Source organism: Heterodontus francisci, chromosome 12 (genome assembly GCF_036365525.1).
Source record: "Heterodontus francisci isolate sHetFra1 chromosome 12, sHetFra1.hap1, whole genome shotgun sequence".
NCBI classification, from domain to species: Eukaryota; Metazoa; Chordata; class Chondrichthyes; order Heterodontiformes; family Heterodontidae; genus Heterodontus; species Heterodontus francisci.
The window spans coordinates 63,909,791-63,932,468 of NC_090382.1; the positions used below are offsets into that span (position 1 = coordinate 63,909,791).

Sequence of the window (22,678 nt, forward strand, 5' to 3'; positions counted from 1 at the left end):
TGCAGATATTTCAGAAGAATGTAGGGCTGGAAGAGGCTGCAGAGATAGAGAGGACCGAGGGCATGGAAGGATTTGAAACAAGGTGCGAACTTAGTTAACAAAGGAAAGCATGGGAAAAGATATAAAAAGTGCAGCAACAAAGTCTACAGGAAAAAAAAGCTCTAAGCAATCAGGGCAGCTCAAGGGTCAGTGCAGTGAACAGTAACTGGGAGACAAAAGTTGTTTTTTCAAGGGCTTTTTGTTGAGTCTGGAAGTTCGACAGTTCATGAATATGACAAATACAGAATAAATTATAATTTTAAATATTGTCCTTGTGACACTGTGGGAGGGACTCATTCAGTATCTTGCTCCTAGACACAGGGAGCTGAATTTTACCGGCCCTTCGATGCCGTGGGTCGTGGCACGAGGGCCAGTAAAATGCTGCGGGGAGAGGCCCGCCTCGACCCGCAATTTCATGTCGGGCCCGCCACATTTTACCAGTGGCAGCGGGACCACGGTGCGGCACCACCCCCCCCCGGCCCCCGGTGGCTGCGCCACAATCAACATATGGTAATGATTACTTCCCTATGCTGATTATACAGCCCGCCGCCTCTCCACCGATACTGCCAGATTTTTCGCTGAGCGGGTGGCCGTCAAGTGCCGTCCCATTCACGATCTGAAAAGCCGGCGGGTCCTCACTCTGCATTATGGAAGGGAGGAGGGAGGGGGGGATACACAGAAGTCTAACTCGGCATTCTTAAAGGGAGGAGGGATGGGGGGGGGATACACAGGGGTCTATCTGCATTTTTAAAGGGGGGGATACACAGGGGTCTAACTCTGCATTCTGGAAGACAGGGGGGGGGGGGGTATGCAAGGGTCTAACTCTGCATTCCTAAAGGGAGGAGGGAGGGGGGATTCACAGGGATCTCACTCTGCACTCTGAAAGGGAGGGGGTCTGGGATTACTGGATAGAAAGATGTGCTGGCATGAAGGGAGGTACCATGTACCATCCCTCCGTTAACAGTGTACGCTCTGTGTTTGTGAGGGGGCAATGGCACACTAGGAACCCTGTGTGTGGGGAGGGTGCCCACAAGGCCAGGAGCATTAAGGTTTTATGGATGGTGGGGGCAATCGATTCAGCTGGTAGGATCTTGATGTGGTCATGTTATGCCACTCTGAGTGTTGGCTAAAATGGGCAATGCCATGGCACACCACATAGTTGATCCAGGAAAGCAGCTGATGTACCCTTCAACACCAATCCCTGCCCTGTTAGGAACCTTCAAATATATGCAGGGTTCAACTTTATTTATCACATGGAAATAGGTATGGCTCATCCTACATTGTGTGATCCTCTGCACATGAGGATCTGTATGCACCAGAGGCAATATCAACAGGCAGGTGTCATCCACGTAGAGGCCCCCGGTCATGAGCAGCAGCCCCCAAGGGAAGTCCGCCATTACGGTTGCCATGCATCTAATGGCCCCACATGGCATGCCATCAGATGTCAGAGCACCAATGTCAGAGGAGATTGCACATATAGAGAGGGTGGTGACACGTCTCTGTGACCTGCTCAAGGATGACCTGCAGCCCTTGGGCTCTGGTGAACATTCCATACCTTTGTTCCTCATAGTGGCAATGGTTCTCAAGCTTGATGCCTCTGCAGCCTTTTAGGGGCCCACCAGAGACCTTTGTGGGGTCACAAAGTCAGCAGTGCACTGCTGCATCAGGGAGGTCACCAATGCCCTGCACCAGAGGGCCGGTGAGGATGTCCGCTTCAGGACGGACTCTCACAGCCAGGCCCAGAGGGCCACTGGTTCTGGCACCATTGCCGGAGAACCATAGGTTGTAATGTTCATAGACTGCACTCATGTGGTCATCAGGCCTCCCGCCAGGCTACCACCTGCAGACGTCACCATTAAGCAGACGTCACCATTAAAGGAGCTCTCTCAATCCAGGTGAAGCTGGTATGTGAACACTGCAGATGCTTGCAGCGAATGTGTGACTGCTATGACAGCTGGGTCTTGCGCCAGTCCTGGCTGCCACCGCTGTTCACTGAACTAGCTCAGATGGAGGGGTGATTTCTTGGAGATAAGGGCTATCCTTTGCAGACATAGCTCCCGACACTGGTGAGAGACTCCACCACTGCTGCGGAGGAGAGATATAACGCCAGCCACTGAGCTACATGAGCCACCATTGAGCAGGAGATCGGCATGCTGAAAGAACGCCTCCAATGCCTGGATGGATAGGGTGATGCCCTGTACTACAGGCCAAAAAGTCCAGCTCCTTTCTTTGCTGCTCTGCACATCTACTCGCCCAATAGGCCTGGCATGATGAGGAGAGACATCAACAGGATTCCTCCTCAACTATGACAACGCTGAGGACCTGCAACATGAAAGACGCAAGGGAGGTCAGATGGCACCCAGGCTCCGCACGCAGGGCTAGCAGTGAGCTAGGGTTGTATGGAAGTGGCTTATCAGACAAAGGCTGTCTGCTCCATAGGAACCGACATGAGCTCTGCAAGCTATACATCACCCTCGCTCACCTGCTGTGCACCAGTCCACATCTGCAGCATCCCTGTGTAAACCATTAGAGGCAGCAGCTGGCTGAGCCAATGTCCATGTCACTGTATCCATGGAGACTCATGTGTAATGGTGGCACGGAAATGATGTTATTGCATATGTTGGCTCTTCTGAAGGGCCAACGGTGCAAAGGGATGTGACATTGGCGCTACATGCTGACACGCAACATTCGCACAGAGAAAAGGACACACATGGTGGTGAGGAACATTTAGTGAAAGACGTATTCACATTGCTGTGACACCCATGCATTCCCACATGTGTCAGTGTGTTCTCTGTAAACCTCTCTCAAACCTTTTTTTGGTCTATTTAAGTCTCATGTCCTGAAATGTGCAAATTTAATATTATTCACCCAGGTGCAGCACGCCTACAAGAAGGAATGTTACATTTGAGTGGGAGAAGAGGATCGCAACTTCACAGGACACTGGGACACAGCAGGGTAAGTATGTGGCAGCAAAGCGGAAAGTGCTAGGGTCACTCAGCAGGTCAGGCGGCATCTGTGGAGAGAGAAGCAGAGTTAACTTTCAGGTCTGTGAACTTGGATAAGTTAACTCTGCTTCTCTCTCCACAGATGCTGCCTGACCTGCTGGATTTCTGCAGCACTTTCTGCTTTGCTGCCAGATTGACAGCAGCCCCACCCTTCAGCAGTCAGGTAAGTATTTCTTTCACAGATGTCAAGAAGCCGGTGCTGGGGCATTTAAAATAGGGCCCCAGCATCTGCTGCACAACTGTCAAAGGGTTCATCACTGCGCCGAATTTCCTGCCTCTCCCCACATAATATTGCGGGGGGGGGGGGGGGAGGGGTGCGGCTGGGCACAGTGATTCTAATGAGCCCCCGCATGCAATATCGCAGGGGCTCTGCGGCGGCCACTAAAATGCGGGCACCCTGCTGAGTTGAAAGGGCTATGCGGCGCGGCGCCCAAATATAATTCAGCCCAGGATTTCGGATGCAGTTTGATTACTATAAATACCTCAGTAGTGCAACTATAGTTGCTTAGTATAATGTCTAACCTTTTTCATGTAAAGGGCAATGAGTACAAGTACCAAATATGCCAACATGTTCTTTCTCCTCGAGTGCTCTAAATCATTCTTTCTCAGACCTCAAACTGTGAACTTCTTTGCCTCCCTTTGCCTGTACATCCTTGTACAATATTTAACCTTTTAAAATCCAGGCTTGGAACCATCTAATTAATACTTACTGATTTACGTTTTGTATTTTGTGCCAAAAATGGTAATATTCTGTACTTCATCTTAATTTCTCAATTTAAAAAAGCAATCTGTGCACTTGATTCCACCAGCTAACCTTTACTCTTGTTGTGAAGGATGTAACAGAGTGTGGGGTATAGAAAACCACCTTAATGGAGTACTACAGGACAACATAGCTATCTCCTGTGGGTTTCTTAAGAACATAGATACAACAGTAGACCATTTAGCCCCTCAAACCTGTTCTGCCATTCAATGAGATCACAGCTGAATCATGATCTAACTCTAAGTACCTGCCTTTGCCCCATATCCCTTAATATCTTTGAAAAGCAAAAATCTATCAATCTCAGTTTAAAGTTAACAATTCATCAAGCATCAACTGCCATTTATTTCCTAATTTTACTCCTGAAAGCTCTGGCTCTAACTTTTAGACCATGCACCCTGGCCCTAGACTCCATAACTAGTGGAAACAGTTTATCTCTATCTAACCTATCAGTTCCCCTTAGTATCTGCAAAGTTTCATCAAATCACCCCTTTACTTTCTAAATTCCAGGGAACACAACTCTAGTCTATGTAATCTGTACCCATAATTTAACCCCTGGAATCAAGGCAACATTCTGGTAAATCTATGCTGCACTCCCTCCAAAGCCAGTATGCCCTTCCTAAAATGTAGTACCCGGAACTGTATTCCAAGTGTGGTCTAACCAGGTCTTTGTATAGCTCAACATGAATTTTATCTGCTTGTATTCTAGTCCTCTAGATGTAAAGGTCAGCATTCTATTCACCTTTTCCAGTAGTTTCCTTATCGGTTCATGACATGTTAATGATCTATGTGTTTGGACCCCCAAATCTCTTTGAACTGCCACTGTTTCTAGCTTTTCACCATTAAGAAAGTCCCCTGTTTTATACTTTTTATTGGATGACCTCACAATTGCCTACATTGGAATCCATTTGCCACAATAGGGCAGCGCAGTGGTTAGCACTGCAGCCTCACAGCTCCAGCGACCCGAGTTCGATTCTGGGTACTGCCTGTGTGGAGTTTGCAAGTTCTCCATGTGACTGCGTGGGTTTTCGCCAGGTGCTCAGTTTCCTCCCACAGCCAAAGGCTTGCAGGTTGATTGGTAAATTGGCCATTACAAATTGCCCCTCGTATAGGTAGGTGGTAGGGGAATTGAGGGAAGGTGGAAATGTGGTAGGAATATGGGATTAATGTAGGAGTAGTATAAATGGGTGGTTGATGGTTGGCACAGACTCAGTGGGCCGAAGGGCCTGTTTCAGTGCTGTATCAATAAATAAATTTTGTCCCGTCACTTAATCCATCGATATCTCTTTATAACTTTATGCTTCCATAGGGCGGCACAGTGGCGCAGTGGTTAGCACCGCAGCCTCACATCTCCAGGGACCCGGGTTCGATTCTGGGTACTGCCTGTGTGGAGTTTGCAAGTTCTCCATGTGACTGCGTGGGTTTTCTCCGGGTGCTCCGGTTTCCTCCCACAAGCCAAAAGGCTTGCAGGTTGATAGGTAAATTGGCCATTATAAATTGTCACTAGTATAGGTAGGTGGTAGAGAAATATAGGGACAGGTGGGGATGTGGTAGGAATATGGGATTAGTGTAGGATTAGTATAAATGGGTGGTTGATGTTCGGCAAAGACTCGGTGGGCCGAAGGGCCTGTTTCAGTGCTGTATCTCTAATCTAATCTAATCTCATCTACACTGCTTACAATGTTGATTAACTTTGTGTCATCAGCAAATTCGTATAAGTCACTTTCTATTCCATCATCTAAATCATTAGTAAATACAGACCCCAACACAGACCCTCGCGGGACACGGCTAGTCACATCCTACCAATTCGAGTACCTGCCAATTATCGCTGTTCTCTATCTCCTGCCACTCAATTTTTTAATCAAGTCAATAATTTGCCCTCAATTCCGTGAGCTTCAACTTTAGCTAGCAGTCTCCTCTTATGAGGGACTTTATCAAATGCCTTATTAACGTCCATGTAAATAATATGCATAGAGATTCACCTATCCAATATTTCCTTAAAGGTTCATGTGTTATAAATGTTGAGGGTGGTTACCTTCATTGCCATTGGTAGCACATTCCAAATGGTTATCTGTTCCTGCAAGATCAGGGTTCATTAATTTAGTCAGAACTTGTCTGGTGACCTTGAAAAATTCTCATGCATTGCTGGTCTACTGCAGCTGACTCCTGCATTACATCTGTTGCTTGGGATAGTACTTTCTGTGAATCAAGCACCTCTTATGTCCTCTAACTTCTTGGGCCACTCTTCCCCCCACCAGTTCTGCTGTGATCAACTGCCAATTGTTTTTGTACAGCAAAAAGAAGCTCCCTAATCACTTACCCTACTGCTATGCTGATTATTGATTTTTTTTTGTTAATATCATGTTGACCTTGAATGGAGAGAAAGGCAGCAATTCAAACATTTACATCACTTATCAAACATCTCTTTCCCTTATGTTGTTTGATTTAAAGTGGCTAACTCCTCTATTAAAATGACAGAGAAAGGAATTTGGTAAGAACCATTACATATTTTCACAATAACATTGCCAAAAATAATGGTTTTAAACAGTAATGAGGAACAATTCCCAAGGAATCAGTCTGTTCATTATGAATACTACAGAACCACAGATAGAACAAAGTTTGTGAAATAAATATTTTTGAAGTCAGGGTATAGATAGACATATTCCATCAAGGTGATCCCAAGTGACTTTAGGGATTAAAGTACAAATGTCACATGTTCTGTTGGTGAAGTAAACACCACACCTTTGGGTATATATCGATTATATGAATAATCACAGGAATTACTATGGAACTAGTTAATAAATATGATTAGTATTTAATATTAATGTATTGAATATACATGCAAATAGGATAGACTGGTGAACAATTCATAGTGCAATTTGGTCAGTAAAGTATCTGCCATCTGCAGAAATACATTTTTACACAAGAAATGTTATAAATACTTACTTGGTAAAAGTAACTTCAGGTAACCAATGTAATAGGACCAAGCCAAACCATGAGCAACATTAAATTTATTCTTCTCACAGATTTCTGAAATTTCAGCTGGAGTGGGATCCTGTAGAGTGAGATTTATACATGTAACACTTTGGTAAAAAAACATTTTTAAGATGTCTTTTATAGGCACAGTTGTATTTATTAGATTTAACAGAATGGTTTTGTGTTTTCAGAATTGAACGAAATTGATGAAAAACTATTCTCTCCAATACTGTAAACACAGCACACAAATTGTTAAATGTGAATGTTTTCCAATTCCTATTGAAAGACAATTAATTAGCATCAATATACAGAATAGTAAGGAAAGTAAATACTTTTTCCTAAATTCAGAAAAATGTCAGCGCAAGTATATTATGGGCTGAATTTTATTAGCGCGCCGCATCACAGTGGCGCACTTTGAAGTCGGCAACCTTCAGAAACGGAAGTCACCGCTGAGCCCCTGCAACATTTCGCGCGGAGGCTCATTTAAGTGAAGGGGGTGGAGCGGCCGCCCCCGATGACGTAGAGGGGGCGGCCGCTCCGACCCTGGCAATGGCGTCCGATGCCACTGCGCAGGCGCTGGCGCCATTTTTAAAGGGTTTCAAGCCCTTAGCACCCACCCTGCAAAGATTTTTTTTTATAGGCCGGTATGACAAACATTAACTTTATTCCCACCTTGAACTTTCCCCCGCAACTTCATCACATTTGCCCTTCACCCCCTTCCCACCATCCCCACGGCCAATAAAAAAGGTTTTCCCCGCTCCCCCACTCCTGCCCTGATAATTTCAGTCCTCCCCCCCTCCCCACCAGTATCTCGCTTTGGAACTCTGAACAGAGTTCCAAAGGTGCGCAAGTTGCGGCTGGCGGCCGTAAAACTAGTGTGGGACAGTCGCCAGGACTAGGTACGTTGATTTGCATCTTTTCTTAATTAATTTTAATATTTAAATGAAGGCCCCGCCGTCTTGTGGTGGGGTGGGCCGCAATGAGGCCTCGCCACTGCTGGTAAAATGCGGCGGGTCCTTCTCGGCGTTGGGGGTTATGGCGGGCCGTTCCCACAAGTATTTTACGGCCCGCCTCGCCACGACCGCCGATGTCAAGGGGCTGGTAAAATTCAACCCTATATTCCTACAAGGTCACATTAAATATAGCTATACTTTTATTTTAGGCACTTTACTGTTTCTCAATTAAAGAGATAGGCATTTTAAGCATTTTGTTACCATTTGACTGAATTTCACTATATGCCTATAAATGTACTAAAGCTGATACAAAACAAATCTAATTCACAAGGTAAATGTATTTTAGCCAACTGCAAATTACTTCAAAGTTAAGCTGTCGTTATTGTATCATTCCTACACTTCTACTTGATGCTACCCCAGCCTAGTCCTAACATGTGTATTCACCAGCCCAGTTGGTGCTTAAGGAAGAAGAAACCTAAAACAAAAAGGCTTCTTAAAAATTACTGTGGGTTAAATATTACAAACTTTGTTTTTTTAAAAATACTTACAAGAAATCCAAAAACCTTGAGGAATGAATAGCAGAAACAGCAAAGGTTTATTTTCCACGCCAAAGAACTCGGAAAATCTATGCCATCATTTTTGCTCTCATGAATCATGCAGTAGAACAGTATGAACATTACTATTCCACAGCCATATCCCTTTAGATTAAATGATGCATTCAAAGCCTTCCAGCCATTTTTGTATCTACAAAATAAGTGTAGGTTTGAAAGTTCATGCAGTAGTAAAAGAAAATTCGAAATAGCTTTATTCTTGCAAGGATTAAGCACCCCAGTTTTAATCTTAGCAATAAATTTAAATAACTACTTATCCCATTAGGAACTGTATAATGTGTATTTTTTTTCAGTTCATAACTGCAGACCATTACATAAACTAACTGACATCATGTGGAGGGGAGTTAAAAAAAAATCTTGAAACAAAAATGTTCCTTATTAATTAACACAAGCATTTTTTCACCGATACAGAAATACAAACCCAGATTTCATGTTTTTTTTTGAACAGGGAAAGACTATTACACTTGATTGAAGAGTCCAGGAGGCTTCTTTATGCAGCAGATTGTTGCAGCCTGGAATGCTTTGGCATGGGCAGCGGGTGAGGCAGAGACTATTGCATCGTTTAGAGGGAAAACTGGATATATAATTGAAGCAGAAAGTACAGGAATATGGGGAGAAAGCAGGGCTGTGGGTCTGGTTTTGAATTTCATCAGCAAAGAGGCAGCACAGACAGGATGGTATAAATGGCTACATTCTTTGCTGAAAACATCTATTTTTCTATTGAGTTTTAAGTGACTGGCTGTACAGTTGCAACTGTGACTAAAACATTAGGTATATTTTAGCTACACGAGTTAATTTGTGTTTTACTATAGTGCTATATTGTATAACTAGCATTTGAATATCTGCATAAATTTTGTGATGAATTATTTATTTATCCATTGTTTAACAATTATTTCACGGCAACATCCAGCTTTCAGCACTGAAATGTGATTATGGGAATTTTTTGGTTATAGCCTTGTAATTCGGCCTATATGTTTGCCTTTTCTTAAACAGAAGTTATGGGGTAGTCTCAAGAGTTGTCATTACAACAACAAATAATTTGTTTTAATTGGCTGGATTGGGATCCACTTTTTTATGGGGCTTATCTGTGAAAATATGACCATTTTTCCACTTATCACTCAAATCAGAGAACAAGGCAGTACAGCATATTTGTAATGATAACCAATGCAAGATCAAGGACCTACTACCAGCCTTTTAGGTTAGCAATGGAAAAAACAGAATTTTATCTTAAAAACAAGAACATTACAGAGATTACTTTTGTTACACTCTTAGTATCATATTTTAAATTAGGGAATATCTCACACAAAAATCTAAGATAATAGAAATGCACAGCAAAATAAAAAAGATGTTAAGGTTTATGAATTTTTTTTGCAAAAGTTTGGCTTTGAAAAAATGGTTGATAATAACTCTTCCTTTAACCATGGCATGTACATACCTGGAAGGGATGTGCCTGCATTCCTCCAGAAACTCACAAAGCCTGATCATACTTCCAGCTAGAAATGATATAAAAAGCTGGAATGTGATTTGCTGTGCAATAATCTTTAACTCAGTGGAAAAGTACATATAGGTGAAAGAGGCAAGCATAACAATGATGGAAGACCAAATGGCTGCATTTCCACGAGGCAGTGATATATCCGCCGAAAACATTTGCGATAAAAAGACCATCTGTGAAAGTGAGAGAAAATGTAATTAAAAATGGGCCCAAAAATTACTGATACAAATTTTAAATAAATGTTCACAAAATAATTACAGTTGAGGAAAGTCATTTGACCAATTTTAGTTCCTCCATCCAGAAACATCCTGTCCTACCTCCTTTGCAAATTCGAGTTCAAGGGCGGCACAGTGGCGCAATGGTTAGCACCGCAGCCTCACAGCTCCAGGGACCCGGGTTCGATTCTGCCTGTGCGGAGTTTGCAAGTTCTCCCTGTGTCTGCGTGGGTTTTCTCCGGGTGCTCCGGTTTCCTCCCACATCCAAAGACTTGTAGGTGATAGGTAAATTGGCCGTTATAAATTGCCCCTAGTGTAGGTAGGTGATAGGGAATATGGGATTACTGTAGGGTTAGTATAAATGGATGGTTGTTGGTCGGCACAGACTCGGTGGGCCGAAGGGCCTGTTTCAGTGTTGTATCTCTAAATAAATAAATAAAATAAAAGTTGTTCTTAAATGTTTCCAGGGTTTTCATTACCCCTAATCTATCTGAAACTCCGTTCTATGTATTGATCACTGTTTGGGGTAGTTCTTGACTTTGTGCAGTTGTGTAGAATGGGTGATGGCAAATTGGCAGCCCGTTTTACATATTTGCCATAATGGAAATAAAAATTGGGATAGATGCAAAACAGGTTGTCGATTCGCTATCACCCATTTTACACTACTGCACAAAGTCAAGATCCATCCCTCTGTCTGAAGATGAATTTCCTGCTGTCACCCCTAAACCTGCATTTTGATCATGTGAACCTGTGTCCTTGTCTTTTATTTAAACAGTTTACTTTGAAGTGATTTTCTGCATTTTCTCCCATTCTATTGTGAATTCTCTACCCCAGAGGGCGGTGGAAGCTCAGTCATTGAGTATGTTTAAAGTAGAGATTAACAGATTTCTAAATCCCAATGACATAAAGGGATATGGGAATAGTGTGGGGAAAAAGGCATTGAAGTAGATGATCAGCCATGATCGTATTGAATGGTGGAGCAGGCTCGATGGGCTGAATGGCCTACTCCTGCTCCTATGTTCCTATTAACGATTTTATATACCTCTGTAAGATTATCTCTTAAATGCTTGGATCCTTTCCTGGTAAAAGAGCAACAGAACCAAAAAAGGAAGGGAATGTGTCAACCAAAAGCAAGGGAAGTAGCCAGAATACTAATGAGAAATTACTGTGCTATACGTAACCAACCAATCCTGAACAATCAATCAGGAAAACCTACCAATAAAAAGAAGAGGTTAAACCAGGCAAATTGCTCAAAACTCATTTTGAATTTTTTAAAAAACTACGTAATTTTCTCAATAATTCAAGCTTGTTGGGAGTAATTTTAAGTTTATAACCAGGTGGGAGCAGGGATGGCAGTGCTGCAGCACGTGGGAAACCTGGAAGTTGGGGTTTTCTTGCACACTGTGATGTTTTAACTACACAGCATGTGTGTGATGTCAGTGACAGGTTCCCTGTCCAGTATTAGCCTGGTTGACAGGCTTGGCTTCTTGTTGAGTGAGGAATGCTAGAGAAAAGGCCACAGAGCCAGGTTGATCCAAGGCGTGATCCAGTAAGTGGTGAGTGGTGGGTGGGGGTGGGAAGGGTGGTCAGAAGCTTGAGGGAAAGGAGGCCGAATGGAGGAATCGGAGGCCTCCGGATGAGAGAGGGAGGGTTGGGGAGGGTGTCTGATTGCAGGGGTTGGCGAGGCAGGTATGCTGGATCCAGCAGGTAAGTGGAAAGGCACTTACCTCCTGGATGCAACAGTCCTTGTCTTCCTGCACCTGCCAGGTTTCCTGAGGTTTGAGAATTCCAGCTGTCCAGAGTTAAATTGGAAATGCTGGATAAAAATTAGGCCTATGACCTTATAATAATAGTTAAATTGCCAACATGCCTCCTGGAAGCAGAAAATCAGAAGTGGACGGGTTGGATGTGGGTTGGGGTCTGCAAGCAGATTTATAACTCTTTAACTTCCCACCTGTTTTTTGGGGGTTAAAATTCTCCCTTAAAGCTTCTATCATTTCATGTTAACATTTTTAAAAATAACTATAAAGCTGACAGCAAATTCAGGTCTGTAGTAGGCACCTTCTCAGGTTTAGTGGTGTTAGTTACTCCTTCAAGCAGTCTATGCATTTAATTGATTCATTGCTGCCCAATAACTAATTTTATAGTAGTCTAACCCAGGGATGTTACAATAGCATCCCCTTGTGGTCTGCAGATTTATTTCTTCCAACAGACTGAAACGAAGACAGGCTGAGTGAACACTTTATAAGATAAGAGTTGATATTGTTGGAAAAGGCTTTCAGTTAATAAATGGTAACGGAAAACAAAAGCACCACCATTATTTTTAGAGCAAGGTTAGCAGGGCAGAGGCCTCTCAGTAGACAGAGTGCTGCAAATAACTCAAATGGCATGATTGTCGATGGATAATAAGACTAACAGCCTTGGGAGTGGCTGACTGCAACATTATATATAAGCATTGATGATTAATGGAGCTGTTGAGAGATGAGCAGGATCTCACCCCATCTGTAATTAGGTCCTCAAGGAATTCATGGGATTCTTTTAAGTTCTGGTGAGTCATAGATCAAATGTCTGCATAAATCCTATAATTATCAAATGTCAGTAATCATGAGTAATGCTTGTATGAACAGCATTAGTTAGTCGAATGGCCTTGTTCACATTGGATTTCACTGTATGGAAGGAGGATGTTCAACCAGATGTCTTTGTATGGAAGATGGAGCAAAGGGGATAGCACCTTAAAGCGATAAGATATATTTTTGGGACCAAAGTTTGGAACCTCCCTATGACTATTATTGAGCTGGCATGTTTGAATAAAAGCGCAGGGGAGAGGGGCCAATAAAAACATTGTTGGAAACCCCAGCAGCAGCAGAGCAGCAAAGCATAGCGAGACAGAGAAGCCTTTAAGAATGTTGAAGCTGGCCGAGAGCAATTGGGCTGTGAGCCATGAGGCTGAACCAAACGGGAAGGAAAAAAATATTCTGCAGTGACGTCACAGGACAAGGAGCCACGTAGAGTGAGTTTTCTGGCAAGCTTTTAAATTAATCTAAATGATTCAACTGTAAACTGAGATTTGATCAATTAATATAAAAACTAAAGCCAATTTTCTAATTTATCATATAATTACAATTAGTGCTCAATTAATTAATCAGATCTAAGGGATAAAGTTAAAAATTAAATGGCAAGTGATAGTAACACTAAAGAATTCTGAATTTTTCAACAAATTAACATCTAAGGTTTTTAGATAAGAGTTGTCAAAAATTTCAGTTAACTTCCCTATAAAATAAAGTGACGACAGCACAAGAGAAGCAACTGATTGCTGAGTAGCTGGTGAGGTTTATTTATTTAAGCGGTAAGTTTAATAGTCTGATACTTAGAGGCATGTCAGGGCAGCTCAGTCCCAAGAAGTGTACGTCCTGTTCCATGTGGGAACTCAAAGTGACGACAGCACAAGAGAAGTAGCTGATTGCTGAGTAGCCGGTGAGCCTTTATTTATTTAAGAGATCAGTTTAATAGTCTGATATATAGAGGCATGGCAGGGCAGCTCAGTCCCAAGAAGTGTACATCCTGTTCCATGTGGGAGCTCTAAGACGCTTCTTGTGTCCTGGACAACCACATGTGCAGGAAGAGTCGTCAGCTGAAGCAGTTTGTGCTCCGGGTTTCGGAGCTTGAGCAGAAGATGATGTCAATGCGGTGCATCCGCAAGGCTGAGGGTTTTGTGGATAGCATGTTTATAGATTGGTCACCCTGCAGCTTAAGGGTATGCAGGCAGAGAGGGTGACTGTCACGAAGTCAAGAAGGACCAAGAAGATGGTGCAGGAGTCCCCTGAGTGCATCTCACTCTCCAACTTCGCAGGGGTATAGGAACCAGGGAGCAATATTAGAGAGAAAAACCAACCTACACAGAGAATTGAGAGAGGCAGATAGCACTAGAGTAGGAAATAGTAAGGTATTAGGTGGGGTCAGAGTAAGAGAGAATGTAATAAGATCTAAATTTGGTTTACTGTGCATGTATGTGAATGCACAGCACGTGGTAAATAAGGTTGGTGAGCTACAGGCGCAGATAGCCACGTGGAAATATGATTTCGTGGTGATAATGGAGTCTTGGTTCAAAAAAAAGAGCAGGACTGGATACTAAATATTCCTGGATACATGGTGTTCAGGAAAGATAGGGAAGGAAAGAAAGGAGTGGTGGCATTTATTTTCTTCTTTGGCCTCCTTATCTCAAGAGACAATGGGTAAGCGCCTGGACGTGGTCAGTGGTGTGTGGAGCACTGTAGCTATAATAGCAGGTCAGAAGCTAGGAATTCTGTGGCATTCACTCCCTCCATCACCGGTGCACAGTGGCAGCAATGTGTAGCATATACAAGATGCACTGCAGCAATCTGGCAAGTCTCCTTTAACAGCACCTTCCAAACCCGCAACCTCTAACACCTAGAGGACAAGGGCAGCAGATGCATGGGAACACCACAACCTGCAAGCTCCCTACCAAGCCACATACTATCCTGATTTGGAAATATATTGCCGTTCTTTCACCATCGCTGAGTCAAAAACCTGGAACTCCCTTCCTAACAGCACTGTGGGTGTACGTACACCAGGTGAATTGTGGTGGTTCAAGAAGATGGCTCACCACCACCTTCTCAAGGGCAATTATAGACGGGCAACAAATTCTGGCCTTGCCAGTGATGCTCACATACACAAGAACACAAGAAATCTGAGCAGAAGTAGACCATATGACCTATTGAGCCTGCTCCGCCATTCAATATGATCATGGCTGTTCTTGGGCTTCAATTCCACTTTCCTGCCCACTCCCCATATCCCTTGATTCCCTGCGAGACCAAAAATGAGGCAGTAGAGAAGGTCGATGGACGTAATACAGTTGATGGAGGGTACATGGACTTCCAAAAGGAATTTGATAAAATGCCACCTCACAGGCTTGTCAGCAAAATTAGAGCCAATAAATGGGACAGTAGCAACATGGATGTGGAATTGGCTGAGTGACAAGAGAGTAATGATGAATGGTTGTTTTTCGGACTGGAGGAAGGTGGAGTCCCTCAGGGGTCGGTGTTTGGACCCCCTACTTTTCTTGATATATATTAATGGCCTAGACATGGGCACAATTTGAGATTTGCAGATAACACAAAACTTGTAAGTATTGTGAACTGTGAGGAGGCAAGTGATAAACTTCAAGAGGACACAAACGGGCTGGTGGAATGGGCAGGCAATTGGCAGATGAAATTTAATTCAGAGAAGTGTGAAGTGATTCATTTGGGTAGGAAGAATGAGGAGAGACAATATAGAAGAAAGGGTACAATTTTAAAAAGAGGGCATAGGAGCAGAGGGACCTGGGGATATATTAGCACACACCACTGAAGGTTGCAGGGCAGGTTGAGAAACTTTTTTTTCAAATGCAGTGAGTGGTTAGGATCTGGAATGCACTGCAGATTTAATCATGACTTTAAAAAGGGAATTGGATCATTATCTGAAGAAAAAAGGTTTGCAGGGCTATGGGGAAAGGACAGAGAAGTGGGACTTACAGAGAGCTGGCAAAGACATGATGGGCTGAATGCCTCCTTCTGTGCTGAAACCTATGATTCGAAGATATGCAGGTGAATGTATATACAAATGATTGCCAGCAAACCAAAGAAAATAAATAAATAGCATATATAAAGCAGAGCCAAGTCACATAGCACCGAAACAGGCTCTTTGGCCCACCAAGTCCACACTGACTATCAACCACCCATTTATGCTAACCCTACAGTAATCCCATTTTCCCTCTCACATCCTCACCTTCCCTCAATTCTCCTACCACCTACCTACACTAGGGACAATTTTTACAATGGCCAATTTATCTATCAACCCACAAGTCTTTGGCATGTGGGAGGAAACCAGAGCACCAGGAGGAAACCACACAGTCACAGGGGGAACTTGCAAACTCTGCACAGACAGTACCCAGAACCGAACCCATGTCGCTGGAATTGTAACGCTGTGGTGCTAACCACTGCACCACTGTGCCATCCCCAGAGTTCAAAGTTGTTCAGAATAAACCGAGGAACAAGATCATGCGATGAAGGCATTCTTCTCCACAATTTCTAATGTTGTTAATAAAGTCTGGACAGATAAGTCCCAAAACAAAGTTTCTTGGAATTAAAAGGGATAAATCCATGTTGAGTCACTCTTAAAGAAAGAAGAGCTTGCATTTAAAAAACAACTTGCATCATTCTCAAGACATTACAAAATGCTTTAGAAGTAAAGATTATATTGGAAGTGCAGTCACGGGTGTTGTACAGAAACATTTACATAAATGACCTGGTGGCTTTGTATCTAGATGCATAGGTTATAAACACAAGTAATGATGGCTTTGTACAAGATCTTAGTTAGACCACAGTTGGAGTATTATGTGCAGTTTGGGTGCCCCATTATAGAAAAGAAGTAAAAGCAATACGAAAGATGATGCATAGATTTATTGTAATGAAACCAGAGGTAAGAGGTTACACTTTCGAAAGGTGATTGCATAATCCTACTAAAATGAACCACCTCACACTTCATTGGAATGTCATTTGCCATTCATCTGTCCACTCTGCAATCTTGTTTATGACTGGCACTCCATCCACCATCTTAAACATTCACTCATTCTACCACAGGTGCATTGTGGCAGCAGTGTGTACCATATACAAGAAGCACTGCAGCAACTCGCCAAGGCTCCTTCGACAGCACCTCTACCAGCTGGATGAACAAGGGCAGCAGGTGCATGGGAACACCACCACCTGCAAGTTCCACTCCAAATCACACACACCATCTTGACTTGGAACTATATCGCCACTCCTTCACTGTTGCTGGATCAAAAGCCTGGAACTCCCTCACCAACACCACATGGCCTGCAGTGGTTCAAGAAAACAGCTCACCAACACCTTCTCAGGGGCAATTAGGGATGACCAATAATGCTGGCCTTGCCAGCAATGCTTACATCCCATGAATGAATAAAAAAATTATCTTCCTGCAAGAGTATTGCCCCTGAGCAAAGGCTGGTACTTGCTGATAAGGAATGCCACATAAACTTCTTAATTGCATGAAGACCTGCTGTCTTTACTTTCATTACAACAGTGATTACACTTCTAAAGAATTGTGGTAGCATTTGGAACATCCTGGGGATGGAAAGGCACTTTATAAATGCAAGTTCTTTCTTTAAATAATATAACAAATGGCTATTGCTGTGGGGTATATTAACATAACCTGTAGACTAGATTGACCACTACACATTTTTCTGCTTACAGTGTTTTCTGCTTCAATCCAAGTGTGCTGCACAAGAGAGATAGGATGTTATCTATTTCGAGCTTCCCAGGTACGACAATTAAAACTTTCAAAAAAATTCTGGAGTCAGGAATTGGAGCTATGGTGCAGAACTTTAAAAATGGCACCAAATTGGAGGCTATAGCTATAACCTGGAAGATTGCAGGAAGATATAAACTTGCTTGCAAAGTGGATGGATAAATGTGAAATGAAATTCAACTGTCGATACAAGGGTACATAATTTAAGATGACACTTTAGTGCACAGAAACGTCCCACAAACAACAATAGATCAAATGATGAGATAATCTAGTTTAGTTGCTGATTGAGGGAAAAACATTGGCCAGGACACCAAAACTCCCTTGCACCTCTTCAAATAGTGCCATGAGATCTATTACAGTCACCAGCGAGGGCTTCTTACTTCCTTTAAGAACTCTATTCCATTCTCCTAGTTTCACCATCTCCATTGCATCTGTTCCAACAAGGCAATCTTCAATACAAGTGCTTGTGATTTATCTTCCTTTGCCCTCAACCAAGGATTTTCCCCCACCATGGTTGACAGGCCCTCAACCGTATCTGTTCTATTTCACAATCTTCTACTCTCATTGCTTCTCCTCCCTCCCAGAACCACAAAAGGGTTCCTCTTGTCCTCACCTTCCACCACACCAGCCTCCATATTCAACAGATTGTTGTAGAGTATTCCCAAGTGCAGAGGCACCTGCAGTAAATATCATACTGTTTAAATGTTATTTGAGTAAGTAGATTCATATAATCCTAGTGAATATATATATTTATATATATATATATACACACACTCATATACAAGTTGAAAGTATAGCCACATATTGTTACAAAATGGAGTACTCATCCAAGGCACTGTGGGAACAAGATTGGCTAAGTCATATCCCTGGGAATGGTACCGTGAGACCCAGACAGTTAGACTGACCAAGGAGGCCCCTCATATCAGTGTATAAGACAGTTGCTTTGTGTAACTGCAGACTGCACGAAGCAATCAGGAATGCAAGTTTGATAAAGGTAGAAGGATTCATTGTGAAGACTCAAGGATAGTTGATAAGGGGCAAAAACAAGAAATGCTGGAATCACTCAGCAGGTCTGGCAGCATCTGTGGAAAGAGAAGCAGAGTTAACGTTTCGGGTCAGTGACCCTTCTTCGGAACAGGAAGGGTCCGAAGAAGGGTCACTGACCCGAAACGTTAACTCTGCTTCTCTTTCCACAGATGCTGCCAGACCTGCTGAGTGATTCCAGCATTTCTTGTTTTTGTTTCAGATTTCCAGCATCCGCAGTATTTTGCTTTTATTTTAGTTGATAAGGGGGTCTGGGAAACATCACAAGATGATCAGGGGGCTTGCATGAGCTGATCACGTAGCCACATGATGCCTAAAGAGTAATCTAATTGGTAATATGTGTAATGTATGTAATCAATAACCGTTATGATTGGATCATGTCCAGCCAGGATGGGCTGAATAACTGTTTGAAAAATGTATAAGTATGGATGATTTTCCTTTGTTCGGTGGAGAGGCATCTGGACAGACCAGTGACCTGCTCCCCGCTGGCATAATAAACTGTTTGACATTGGAGCAGACCTGAGTGTCGAGTGATTCTTCTAGATTCATTCCCGCTAACAAGATCATCCTCCGCCATTTCCACCACTTCCAGTGTGATGCTACCACCAAACACATCTTACACTCCCCCACCTTTCAGCATTCTGAAGGGACCGTTCCTTCCGCGATACCTTAGTCCATTCCTCAGTCATCCCCAACATCCCATCCACTTCCCATGGCACCTTTCCAAGTAGGTGCAGGGGGTGCAACACCTGTCCTTTTACTTCCTCTCTTCTCACTGTCCAAGGCCCCAAACATTTCTTCTAAGCGAAACTTCTTTCAATTTAGAATTGTGTATTCACTGCGACATCCTCTACATTTGGGGAGACCAAACGCAGAACGGGTGACCAATTTGCGGAACAGCCCTGTTCAGTTCAAAGGCATGGCCCTGAGCGTCCAGTTGCCTGTCATTTTAATTCTCTGCTTTGCTGCCACTATGACCTTTCTGTTGCTTGCTACAGTGTTCCAATGAAGCTCAAAGCAAGCTCAAGGAATAGCACCTCATTTTTTGACTGGGCACTTTACAGCCTTCTGGACTCAATATTGAATTAAATTTTTTTAGCACAACCTCTACCCCCATATTGTTACCTTTATCTTTGCTGGCTTGTTTTTTTTTCCTGCTTTTGGACCGCAGCTATTCTTGATTCTGCCATACAGACCTCCTGTTTCTTTTCTTTCTTTACTTTACCACTCCCTTTGGCTTTGTGCCATAAATCCTTTTGTCATTTAATCTCCCCTGCCCTTCACCCTATCACAGGCCTTCCCTTTTGTTCTTTTTCGCTCCCTTCCCTCATTCACTTGCTGAGTATCTTTTAAATTTCTAAACTTTCCCAGTTTTGATGAAAGGTCACAGACCTGAAACATGCCGCTGGATTTTAAAGCCTGCTGGGGGTTGGAATGGCTGTGAGTGCGATTTAAATATTGTGTTCTCAGAGGCTGGCATTGTGTCCCGCTGCCTCCGGAACGTGATGCTATTTTTAAAGAGCAGCAGCCAGGGAGAGAACAGGTCGGGCACCCGCGTCCAATTAACTGCCTGTTGAGCTCATTAAAGAGCTCATTAACAGCTCGTCAGTTTCAGGGAACAATTCGCCATGGGGGGAAATACAACAGAGTTGTGAAGACATGAACAGTGTGGAGGACTGTGAGGACTATGGGAAGGGATGATTAAAATAAAGCAGAGGCAGCAAATAAAGCTCAGCTGCTTCAGATGTGCCTCAGTGTGGCTATTACTGCAGCTGGAAGAGTTGAATTTCTCAGTGGTGAGTGGCAAAATATCGGAGAGGGACATGAGGCTGCTAGCATAACTGCGGTAGCTGGGGTTGGCAGATGAAGGTGTGGTGAACGCACAAAGCCTAGCTGAGGGAGTTCAGATGGAAACAGGCGACTCTGATGTTGGACAGAGCAGCCAAGATGATCTGTGACAGATGTAACCGCCTAGCCAGCTGGAGGACACAGGAGCATAGCAGGGGGCTGCAAGTGGAGGAAGGCGCTACCCAAGCCATCGGGTACACAGCCCAAGAGTCAGCTACCTGCCAGTGCCATGGGTGCCTACGTCTATCCAGGCAGATGGTCTCGGTCCTGTGTGTTCTGATCCACAATGACCAGAGGCCTTACAGTCCCATGCCTGCAACTGTCAAGGTCTCAGGCGCCCTGAAACTCTATGCAACTGGGTTGTTCCAGTGATCAGATGTTGACCTAGGTGGCATCTCGTAGTCGGCATCTCAGTAGGTCATCAGGCCGGTCACAGATGCCCTTTTCAGGAGGGCAAGCTGGCACAGAGGGCATTGGGTTCAACCTCCATTGCTGGATTCCCCCAGGGCATCATCGCTTGCACCCATGTGGCCATTAAAGCATCCAGCGACCGACCAGTGAGATCCATCAACAGGAAGGGCTTCCACTCTCTCAATTTCCAACTGGTCCATGACCACAAGAGCTTCCTCTATGTGTGCGCTTGCTTTCCCGGCAGCTACCATGACACTTTCATCCTCCACCTGTCCAGGCTGCCTCAGTCCTTCACTCCATGTCCCAAGCTGCATGGCTGGCTCCAAGGGGACAAGGGAAACCCTTGAAGCGATGGTTACTATCTCCTCCACCCGAGCCCCAGACCGAGGCACAGAGGCGAAAAAACCAATGCCACCTGTTAATCAGGCCAACCATTCATAACATGGCCCTCCGGAGAGCTGTGAACCTTACATTGAGCATAAAAGCAAAATACTGCAGATGTTGGAAATCTGAAATAAAAACAAGAAATGCTGGAAATACTCAGCAGGTCTGGCAGCAGCTGTGGCGAAAGAAGCAGCGTTAATGTTTCAGGTCAGTGACCCTTCATCAGAACTGGCAAATATTAGAAATGTAATAAGTTTTAAGCAAGTAAAGCGGGGCTGGGGCAAGAGATAACAAAAGAGAAATGTTGATAGGACAAGGTCACAGAGAATAACTGACCAGAAGGTCATGAAGCAAAGGCAAATGGTATGTTAATGGTGTGGTGAAAGACAAAGCATTAGTGCAGAGTGGGTGTTAATTGACAGAAAACTGAACCGCCTGGCCCCAAGCACAAACATGAAAAAAGTGGGTAGGCACAGTAAAAACATATTAAACAAACTGAAATAAAATAAACAAAGAAAAAAGAACTAAAAATAAAAAGGGGGCCAGTCATGCTCTGAAATTATTGAACTCAATGTTCAGTCCGGCAGGCTGTAGTGTGCCTAATTGGTAAATAAGGTGCTGTTCCTCGAGCTTGCGTTGATGTTCACTGGAACACTGCAGCAATCCCAGGACAGAGACGTGGGCACGAGAGCAGGGGGGCGTTTTGAAATGGTGAGCAACCGGAAGCTCGGGGTCATGCTTTCGGACTGAGCGGAGGTCTTCCGCAAAGCGGTCACCCAGTCTGCGTTTGGTCTCCCCAGTGTGGAGGAGACCACATTGTGAACAGGGAATACAGTATACTAAATTGAAGTATACTACATTGAGGCCCTGGGATGAGACAGCTCATGGGGGACGGGGGGCCGAGCAGGAAGTAAAAGCACGATAAAAAGGAACAGTGGGGTATAACACTGAACAGAGAGGTGTCCCTGCTGCATGACGAGGTGGCCTCCTCCTGCCACCCTCTTGGAAGAGGACCTCCCTCCTCTCCCCCACAGCCTCCGACATTAGGTCCAGGTGGGCATCGATGAGGCGAGGGTCTGCCCTGCCCCTACTGTCAGGCCTCCAGCTCCCCTTTGACATCTCGCTTCCCTCTGGTGCTGTGGAAGGCAGATCGCTCGCTCAGGACAACCAGCAGCCTCAGTTATGGCTGCCGTGGAAGTCTAAATGAGCCCCACATTTGATCTGACCCACTGCCATTTTGAATCCCACTGGCTCCAAGAGAACAGGAAAACCATCTCCATACCAGTTAAGGCTTTCCGACTTGAAAATTGCAATCTGAATCAGCTTCCCAGAGGAGGCAGGTTTCAGACCAAAAACTAGGCCAGGTTCCTAGCTGTTTCCCACCTCCACTTTGAAAATCCGGCCCCTGAACTCCGTTTCTCTCTTCACCGATGATGCCAGACCTGTTGAGCATTTCCAGCATTTTTTTATTTTTACTTTGGATTTCCAGCATCTGCAATATGTTGCTGATGCAACCTTGACTGTGACAGAGTACTGGCAATGCAGCAAACAGTGTTTCCAGATTGTAATAACAAAGGTCTTGCTAAAACAATCAGTGATCCAGATTATAACAGATGTCTT

General features: G+C 43.9%; 1 protein-coding gene across 3 annotated transcripts in view; it reads right to left on the reverse strand.

Moving 5' to 3' along the window:
* Positions 1–22,678, reverse strand: part of sting1 (stimulator of interferon response cGAMP interactor 1) — a 37,943-nt gene that overhangs the window by 14,501 nt on the left and 764 nt on the right. For 2 of the 3 annotated variants that reach the window (XM_068043516.1, XM_068043518.1), the window contains exons 2-4: positions 9,777–10,006; positions 8,279–8,474; positions 6,748–6,856 (exon numbers count right to left, since the gene is read on the reverse strand). In XM_068043516.1, the coding sequence (XP_067899617.1) occupies positions 6,748–6,856; positions 8,279–8,474; positions 9,777–10,006 (535 nt within the window). Of the gene's footprint in view, positions 1–6,747; positions 6,857–8,278; positions 8,475–9,776; positions 10,007–10,150; positions 10,472–22,678 lie in introns of all 3 variants that reach the window. The other variant, XM_068043517.1, reaches the window with a different exon arrangement.